Raw genomic sequence first — 10,545 nt, forward strand, 5'->3', positions numbered from 1 at the left:
GCGTGGTGGCACATGCCTGTAATCCCAGCAGCTCGGGAGACTGAGACAGAAGAATTGCAGGTTAGACACCAGCCTTAGCAATGGTGAGGCACTAGGGAACTCAGTGAGACCCTGTTTCAAAATAAAATACAAAACAGGGCTGGGGATGTGGCTCAGTGGCCGAGCACCACTGAGTTCAATCCCCAGCACCAAAAATAAAAACAAGAAGAAAAATGAGAGATGAAAGATTTGAAACGGGTTTCATTATTACACATGTGATTATTTAGAAGGATATAAATAACAAGGGGCATTTAAAAAATTAATCTTTCTCCTATGTTTCCACTGACAGTGTCTCTTCTGTTGTTTGAAATCATGGAAAGTGGGAACGCCAGTTCCGACTTCATTCTCCTAGGTCTCTTGGGCCACTCCAGAGCCCAACAGTTTCTCTTTGGGATGGTTCTGACAATAGCTTTCACGGCTCTAGTGGGCAATGCCCTCATGATTCTCCTTATTCAGTGGGACCTCCGGCTCCATATGCCCATGTACTTCCTTCTGAGCCAACTGTCCCTCATGGATGCCATGCTGGTTTCCACCACTGTGCCCAAAATGGCTGCTGACTACTTGACTGGAATCAAGTCCATCTCCCCTGCTGGCTGTGGCTTGCAGATCTTCTTCCTTCTCACTCTGGGTGGTGGGAAGTGCTTCCTCTTAGCAGCCATGTCCTATGACCGCTATGTGGCCATATGCCACCCTCTGCGCTATCCCATGCTCATGAGCTGGCCACTGTGTCTGAGGATGACCATGGGGTCCTGGTTCCTGGGAGCAGCTGACGGGCTGATGCAGGCAGTTGTTTCCCTGAGCTTCCCATTTTGCAGCAGGTGAGAGATAGACCATTTCTTCTGTGAGGCCCCTACACTGGTACGCTTGGCTTGTGCTGACACGTCTGTCTTTGAGAATGTCATGTACTTCTGCTGTGTGTTGATGCTCCTGGTGCCCTTCTGCCTCATCCTGACCTCCTACAGTCTCATCCTGGCTGCCATCCTCCACATGCACTCCCCAGAAGCCCGTAAGAAGGCCTTTGCCACCTGCTCCTCACACGTGGCTGTGGTGGGGCTCTTTTATGGGGCTGCCATTTCAATCTACATGAGACCCAAGTCTTACAGGTCAGCTCACCAAGATAAGGTGGTGTCAGCCTTCTATAGCATCCTCACCCCTATGCTGAACCCCCTCATTTACAGCTTGAGGAACAGCGAGGTCAAGGGGGCCCTGAGAAAGTGTGTGGCCAGTGTGTGGCCTTGACGCTTTATTAACAATACACTACATTGCCCCAGCTTTTGTGGTTGGGCAGAGTGACTGGTGGGATTTTTAGAGGGGTAATTACAGGGACCCCTCCTTATGAATTAGAGACATGATCCACATTGCCCAGGGGATACCTGGAACCACTGATGCTTTCTTTGAAAACATTGTTGACCTTAGCTGAACACTGAGTGCTGTGGCAATAACTTTTGCAACTTGAGGTTCAAGAGCAAAAGTAGCATGCTTTTCTTTTTCCTTCTTTGCAGTTTCACATGTATATTTACTCTTAGCAAAGATCTCTGCAACCTCTGCCTATAATTCTTTTCTCATTAAGTGGAGAGGTTCATCTTTTCAGATCAGACTGGAGCATTGCTGTGCCAGATTCTATACTTATGGAATATGTATTTCTGGATTTTTTAATTTTAAGTTTTCAGTTTGTAGTTGATTGCAGGTAACTGAGTCTCTGGTGCACAAAACCAGAGATAAGGGAGAACAATTGGATTCCCTTGTATCTGTATATCTGCCCCACACATTTTACTTATCAATAAACCTGCATGTTTTAATGAACATTTACTCAAAAAGTGAATTCACTATTCCAGCAATTTTGGGATTATTATCTATGTTTCAACTGAGGTATACTTTTTAAGAAGTATGATGCGCACAACCCAGCATTTTCTTTCAAACAGTTTCAATAAATACAAGCCTAATAGTCTACACTGTAATCAAGAAAGGCTACATGCACCAGTCTCCCAAGTCCCTCCACCACCAGTGAAGCACCCTCAAAAACGACCATGGGTCTGCTGTTTATCCCATCATTTAGTTTGGCCTGTTCTATTCTTGTCCTTGGGACCACATGATGAATAGTCCTACATACTGTGTTTTTTCTTTCAGTTCAAAGACTCCCCTGCAACTCTGCTCTCACCAGTTCTTCACCCTGTTTAATTCCTACAGGTCTTCTATTGTCTAAAATGCCACAATGTGTTACCCCATGTGTTTTGGAGGATGTCTGGACTATGTTCAGTTTGGATCTATGGAAATTAAAGCTTATTTGTGGGATCAAAAGTTGTTGTTGTTGTTTTTAAAAACTATTATTTAGGTAGATGGATGGTGAACTTTTTCTTGACTTGATTGCTGAAACAGAATGTTAATATGACATATCCACCACCACAGTGCTCAAGATTCTTTTGCATCCATGTGTTATCAGACTTTATTTTTTAGAACTTCTAGTGTCTTGGTAACTTATTTTGTTTTTAGCTTGGCTTCCCCTGATTGCTGTGAAAGTTCTATATTTTTGTATTATTTTACTGTCTGATTTTTTTTTAAATTTTGTTAACTGGATGTTTTTATTCTTGGAAAGAAATAATAAAGCATGTAGTCTCCCCAATGAGCCCAACTTGGTAGTTCATTCATGGACCATATATGATATTTAAAATGCTATATTAAATTTAGTATAAAAGAAAAAAATGAAATTATATATTCAGTTGTTTGTTGTGTATTTTCAAACACTCACTTTAATTCAATGGCTGAAGATGAACTGTTTTTACTAATAGTGTATTTGTGTAATACATCTTCATTCTCTTTCATTTTACTTTAAATAATAAAACTTACATCTTTGGTTATACTATGCATTTTGTTTTGTTCAGTATTTTTATGTTGTGCTAGGGATAGAACCCAATGCCTCATGCATCTTAGGCAAGCACTCTACCACTGTACCATAACCCCAGCCCTAGAGTAAACCCTTTTTTTTTTAAATTAATTAGAGTAAACCCTTTAACACAGTCTTCCATTTCCATTGGAAGAATGATGACATTGAGAATCTGAAATTTTATAGAAACATTTTATGCTAAAATATAAAATATTAGATAAAATGATAAAAATAGAATTTCAAAAATGATGTTTCAGGTGGTCAGACTATATGTTTTATCTTTAACTGGTGAATTTTTATAAACCTAAAATAATTTTCAGGGAAGACATGTGGCAAGCTTGCAAAGCTCTTAATTTTAAAATAAAATAATGAAACATATTTATGTGTTGTGAAAATGTCTAGATATTATTTGTATAAAAGTCAAAGGAAAAAGTAATTAGTACAAATTCAACTCCAAGAAAATAAAAATAAAATACTCAGAGATTAACTATTTTGTTTTTTACTTTGACTTATTTTGTTCTCATCTGAATTACTTCTTTCACAACTTTTTATTTTCTTGCGTAATATTTAGTCCAAATTTTGTTTTCCACTTTAAAATAACATATTTTAGAGCAAAGTATTTCTAAGACACTCTATCCTCTGTAACTTTCAGATGTATCTTGACACATGGATATTGCTAAAGTTCAGGCCAACAGAGTGGATTGCATTCCCAGGAAAGAGAGAATTCATTTACAAGTACCATCTCATTTATTATTGGAAATCTGCCTCCTTTCAATGAATCATATCCTGGTAATAACAGTGCACTAGCCCTGCAGGAAGTTTGCTTTAGGGATCCAATATCCTGGGATTTGAGAATCATCTGCATTGAGCTAATAAGAGGAGAAAATGTCTTGTCACCCCATCCTACTGAACATGCTCCTGTTGAGACTTCCTAAGCCTGATGGTAAGGTGCTCTAGGACTTTGGATGGGTGCCTCTCATTTTACACAAGCAGCAGAGCCTTTTATAGAAGTACACAGTGGTCCAGGGGCAGAGTCTAGAAGCTCCAGGCCCTGCACAGTGGCTGCTCAGGAAGCAGGTCAGTGCCAAGACTTAGCCTGAGTGCTGGAAAGAGGTAGTGTTCTCTAAAGCTTAAGTCGTTGTCAATTTTTTTTTCATATTTTTAAGACATGTACATAATTTTAAAATCAAGAACTAAAGTATCTTGATCTCATCCAATAATCTCTTAATGTTCCTTTTACTCTCTGCAAACACATTTTGTAAAATTTGCAAAACATAAATGTCACCTCTGTCAAATAGCATGATCATTGTGACTGTCACTATGGGTTCCCTGGTAATAATTTCATAGTTATATAATAGTTCTCATTTGCTATTGAAAAGGAACTTAAAGAAGCGACAACTTCAGTGTACTCAAGGTGCTTTTCCTTCCTTTAGGTTTTTTCCAGGTATGAGGTTAGCTCTACATTTTCACCCCATGTTAATGAACAAATTATATTTTTAAAATTCTCACAGTGTAGATGATAGTAAGCTATTCCAACAGGCAGTGCATAGTATCAGGAGAAACTGAAGTCTGAATGAGTGTGCATAAACACAGTAATTGTATTAGACCTGTCAGTTTCTACAGAGACTACATATTTTCTATGCTTAAATTAAATGATTTCATTTTATCAAGTTGAAATTAGGCAAAAAATATTGGTGATGGGGAATTCAGGAGCAGTGAGAGATGCTCAGGTTCAGCTCTGGGTTAGATAAATGCAGTGAATCCTTTCACTTAAACCTGTGCACCTAACTCCGGGAGCTTTTGAGTAGATGAGAGCAGTGGTTTCTATGATGAAGTGAGAGCTGACTAGGAAACAGTAATAGATTAATCACTCTGTCTTCACTCCTGTGTTTTCCTTATTTCTTTGGGGTACTGTTTCTATCCACATTTTAAAACACCGACTGCAGACAGGTGTGCCTACCCCTCAGGACCTGTCACTGTCATAGTAGAAACCAATAATAATGTCATGCACAAGCCCACCTGCTTGCCCTCAACCCACTCCTGTGGAATGGGGGGTTCACTGGAACACACTGACGGGTTGGCCAGTGATTAAAACTACAAGGGGGACAGAGCCACTGCTTCCCATGGGTTAGGTCAGCATTCCTATAGTCAAAGAGTTTCCATTTGTGGTAAATTAATAAAGTATTTCTCACCTACTTCCTTTGTGCAATAAGGGTGTTTGGGACACTGCATCTGCTGAGAATGACTATCACAGTGGTGTGCCCTACTTGAATTAACTTGTCAGTTACCAGAAAGCTTATCCTTGGAGCAGCCTAAGCCTTTAAAAGTCCATTATTTATTTCATGTTATTTGATTTATTCAGAACATGCATCTTGACACTGTTGTAATTGCAATGAAACCTGGGAATGGGGAAACCTAGAAGGACTCTCTCAGGCCTGCATTCTAGAGTCATGTTCTCTAGTTTGAGAACAAACATTTTTTTTTCAGGAAACTAAAAAAATCCATTTTGTAAATACTCTTTTCTACATCTGCAATTCTAAAATGTAAGCACAGTCTGCCTCATTTATCTGTTGTAACATTAGATAAGACTATCCTTGACCAAGTGGAGCTTAGGGTGATATTTGCCACAGCTGTTATCATCCATGTTGGAAGTGAGCTAACACTGTCCCTGGGAGACCTAGTGAAGGGTGCTTTATGGCAAATTCTGTGATTGATTGAAGAAAACTACCCTATTCAGGACAAATCTAAGTATTGGTCAGCAAGATATGTGACATGCACCTTTGGTGGAAAGATTGTAGATTTTTCATTCTGGGGAGCCACACTGAACTGGGTGGACATACACTGTAGATGTAAGAAGTGAGCTCTCCATAATCACAAAGCTTATGTAATTGGGAAATAAGTAACAGCAGGATGTCACTGTTTTCAATATAGAGAGGAAAAGGGCAGGGAACTGACAATTCTTTGACCCACAAATGTTTCTTGAAATTAATTGTATGGAGGCATACATAATTGTATTCATTTGCCCACAACATCTATTTTTTTTTTGTGATGAACACATTCTAGGATTCTATCATTTGACTTAATGCTTCCAAATATGAAAAAAAATTGTGAAAATTATAGTGTATATGAAAATATCCATGATATATTAACTCAAAACAATTCTTTAGCATATTAATTTTACTAATTCAATTCTTTAAGTATATTAATTTTACTAATTAAAATTAATTTGCTAATTTATGAAGAATTTCAAGACTAATAATGAAAGGGCACAATAGTCTTACAATGATTAAATTAGCGGTGCTCTTCTGGGACTGTTGTGTATTCAAAGAATTTATGAAACATGGACAAAGTTCACAGTCCAAAGTGATGTTGAAAGTATTGTCTTTTAAGTATATATATATATATATATATATATATATATATATATATATATATATATATACACACATACACACACACAATATTATAATCCTAAAGTACTTATTTATTTTTCCAAAATATTTGGGTAGGCAGTATCTATTCATGACCAATTGTAATAATATTCTAAACCTAATAATTATGGGCAATATTTGTGGAAATGAAGGGTCATGCATGCTACAATGTTTTTGCATGAATTTTCTTTTGTAATCACCAAACAATGGAAGAAGTACATACTATTCTAATTCATATTGTTAGTCCGTCCAGTCTGTACAGAATAAAGTTGAGGTGAGTATTGATTTAAGTTTCCTCATTTTATCCATCTACTGGTAAGATATATAGATCTTAAGGTTAAGTCCCCAGACCACAAATCTGTATTTCTGTGTGCACATTATTAAATGAAATGATTCCATTGAGATAAGGAAAGGAAGACAAATGCATATCGGTTCTTTAATTTTTAGAATTTGTCTTAACAACTCACATAAATTTCTGGATTTTCGGTGTCCACTTGTTAATATTCAGACATTCCACAGGATACTTCATGTGGAAATTTAAATAGAAAGGAGTGTTCAGTGAGTGAAAAGTTCATCAGATCACAAAAATGTTTTGAAATACTTTTAGTGTCAAATGATTTTCTTCTTCACATATGAATAGAGAGTGCAAATTACATTGAAGTATTTTATTCTCTGCAGATTTTATAGGAAGCTGGTGTCAGCACAGCTGTTGCTATTTTTATAAAACACGGGTCAGAGAGTGAATCCACAGCAGCAGGAAGCTGGGGTTGGAAGCCTCCAGGGCAGTATGAGGTTCTCCCAAGTCTGGGACCTGCCGGGGCATGTCTCAGGGGCTGGTGAGCTGCCCACATCTCATACAAGTTTTCTGAGTAGGTTTGTGCAGGACTTGGATGCTTTCCTTCCACTCTCAGGCTAACTCACCCACCCATAATCACATCTCTGTCCATGATACACTGTGCTGCCTGGCTTAGCCACAGCAAGCCCTCCTTCATCTGTGGTTGAGCCAGTCACAGAGCACAGCCTTTCCATCCACACCAAGCAGTGGGAAGAAAGCTTGGACCAGTGCATTTGTAAGACTGAGATATATGATAGCACTATTTGGTAACAGTGAAAATCAATACCAAACTCACAGTGATTATGAATATAGTTTACATAGCAATCAGTGGCACCTTTATCCCAAAATTATGCAGAGCATTCAGATTTGACAAGCTACTCACATAATGCAGCCCATCCACATATGAGTAACAGCATGTAAGTCCACCAACATGGGTGTATATAATGCAAAGTTTGGTCCTAAATAGTGTTATAAAATTTTGAATTCTATAAAATAGTTCAGGGAAGATATCTACAATATATATATAAATGATAAAATAAAGCAATTGTGTATAAATAAAAAGATGTGTAAGAAACATTTTCAATAGAAAGAAGAGGAAAATATTTTACAATGATTTTGCAGATTAATCCAGGCTTCAAGGAGTAGAACAGTTTTCACCTTGGTATCTTGGGAAATGTGACTCAAAACTTATTTTCATGGTTTTATGACTGGCAAATTATTACTGCTCCTGAAAATACCTAACAACATCACAGCTGCAGGAATTGAAAAAGATTGACAGCTGAATATAGTGAGAAAGTAAGGGATTCATTTATCCTCAAAGAATAAAGGCAACAATTTAAGATTGATTACTACAGAAAGTCTTACCACATATAAAGGACTTAGATCACAATATGAGTATTAGAGAGTTACCAGGCATTTATAAATACAATATGCTATATGCATAATGTCTAACTGATGCAACAGTGATTAAGAATTGGTAAACTGGATGTATATATACATACATATGCAATTAAGAGAGCATGATAGTAACATGTTCAATATTATAACAATAATGTTAAATATTATGATAATTAGAACAATGGCTGTTTTGATAACAAGAACATCTAAGTATTTAAATTTAAAGAGAATTGTTAGCATACTACATTAGTCACTATAGCTGCAGTGTTTATTAGAGGTGTGCTGCCCACTTACAAAATTTATCTTGGGTTTTAATTAAATTGAAAAAATAAATCAGAAATGGCCTGCTACACATAGATTATGACTGAACCCATGCATTTTTTATTGGTAGTCATTAATCTATTATTCTCTGTACAAACTTAAATTTATAAGGAGAAGATAAATCTCACTGAGGTGTGAGAAGAGAGCCTTTCACCCACGTAGGACATCATGGCAGAGAAATGCCATCTGGAGGTTTCAGTTACAAGAGAGCCATCTCTGTTATTAACAGAGAGGCTCTGTGTCCTGTTCATAATCCACACTAACTTCAAGTGAAGAACCTTGTTTGGACCAGTCTTAATTAACAGACTGGCACTTGTCTCCTGCCTGTAAGAACCTAGGATTACTTAAGTGTGAGAGCCTGCAAGTAGCACAGTTTGTTTCTTCATGTTATTTAAGTTCCTCTAAGAAATTATCAACTTTTAAAATGGGAATTTTCAGTCTAACATAGCAGCTCTTTGAGTACCTCCTAGATGTGGAAGACAGTTGCCCTGAGGGTGTTTTACTGACCAATGTCTCCTGATCAGGAGGAGAAGTGGTGACCAGGTGAGGAGGTGGGCGTGGTGGGGCACACCCCTGCCTTTGTGGAATAGAGAGATTTAGTCATGTTTTCTTTCCTAAACAGCAAAGTCTGATTTCAGTGGTTATACATTTTGCTTAGATTGCTTATTTAAATTTTAAATTTCAATTCATCCTAGCATTGAAGGAAATCTCCAGAAACTCCCTTAAATACAAGTGTGAGAAAACTGAAAAGTTACAATCACAAGAGAGAATGCAACATCCACTAATCTACATGAATTCAAAAGTCCTCCAACAGGGAGATATTCCAATGTAGAAACCTGGGATTACACAACATGGCTTCTTTGGGCCAGGATGACATGAAAGGCATCACACTGGCAATGACAGGCCAAGCATCAGCCTTCTCAGACTAGCACTCTGCTGCAACCTGAGAGAGAGGCTTGTATAAAAGCCGTGTGTACATTTTTTTTCTAATTTAGCTGGAATTGAGAATATACTAAACTCCTGGCAGCTATGAACCGTGAATACTATAGAAAATGTTTTGCTGGAGAGAAGAAAATTAAATAACTAGGCCTCCAGGATAAGGCTTTCTGTCAGGTGATCAAGCCATTTTAAGGAAGTTCCAGATTCTCATTTTAACCAGGCCAAATTTCTCAAACATTCTCCTGCCTTCCAGGTTGCCCATAGCCATGGAGAACTCCACTGACCCCATGGCGATGAACTTCATTCTCCTGGGGCTCTTTGACTACACAAAGACCCATCGAGTCCTGTTTTCTCTGGTGTTCATGACCTTCATCGCCTCCCTGGTGGGCAATGCCCTGATGATTCTGCTCATCCACACAGACCCCAGACTCCACACCCCCATGTACTTCCTGCTCAGCCAACTCTCCCTCATGGACTTGATGCTGGTCTCCACCATCATCCCCAAAATGGCAGCCAGCTACCTGCTGAACTCCAGGTCTATCTCTCCTGCTGGCTGTGTTTCCCAGATCTTCTTGTTACTCACTCTGGGAGGGGGAGAGTGCTTCCTCCTGGCAGCCATGTCCTATGACCGCTATGTGGCCATATGCCACCCATTGCGCTACCATGTTCTCATGAGCCACAAGCTGTGTTCTCAACTGATAGCAGGCTCCTGGCTTTTGGGAGGAATTGATGGGCTGATGCAAGCCAGTGCCACTCTGAGCTTCCCCTACTGCCACTCCAGGGTGATAGACCACTTCTTCTGTGAGGCACCTTCGTTGATGCGCCTTGTCTGTGCGGACACCACTGTTTTTGAGTTTTTCATGTACATCTGTTGCATCCTGATGCTCTTGATCCCTCTGTCTCTCATTGTGGTCTCATACAGTCTCATCCTGGCTGCTGTGTTAAGAATGCATTCTGCTGCAGCCAGAAAGAAAGCCTTAACCACCTGCTCCTCTCATCTGGTTGTGGTAGGGATGTTCTATGGCACCCTCATGGTCATTTACATGAGACCCAGGTCCTACCACTCAGTGGGCCACAGCAAAGTAGTCTCTGCATTTTACACCATCTTTACTCCTGTGCTGAACCCCCTCATCTACAGTGTGAGGAATAAAGATGTCAAGGGGGCCTTCAGAAATTGGCTGGGCAAGACACATGCTATGTGA

General features: G+C 38.9%; 1 protein-coding gene and 1 pseudogene across 1 annotated transcript; both read left to right on the forward strand.

Annotated features, from left to right (window-relative positions):
* The first annotated feature begins 351 nt into the window (after positions 1–351).
* LOC143400193 (olfactory receptor 2T8-like) lies at positions 352–9,607 on the forward strand (annotated as a pseudogene).
* Positions 9,608–9,609: 2 nt separating this feature from the next.
* LOC143400194 (olfactory receptor 2T33-like) lies at positions 9,610–10,545 on the forward strand. The gene has a single exon (XM_076857510.1). The coding sequence runs from the start codon at positions 9,610–9,612 to the stop codon at positions 10,543–10,545; it is 936 nt and encodes a 311-aa protein (XP_076713625.1).

Source organism: Callospermophilus lateralis, chromosome 5 (genome assembly GCF_048772815.1).
Source record: "Callospermophilus lateralis isolate mCalLat2 chromosome 5, mCalLat2.hap1, whole genome shotgun sequence".
In the NCBI taxonomy this organism is placed as follows: Eukaryota; Metazoa; Chordata; class Mammalia; order Rodentia; family Sciuridae; genus Callospermophilus; species Callospermophilus lateralis.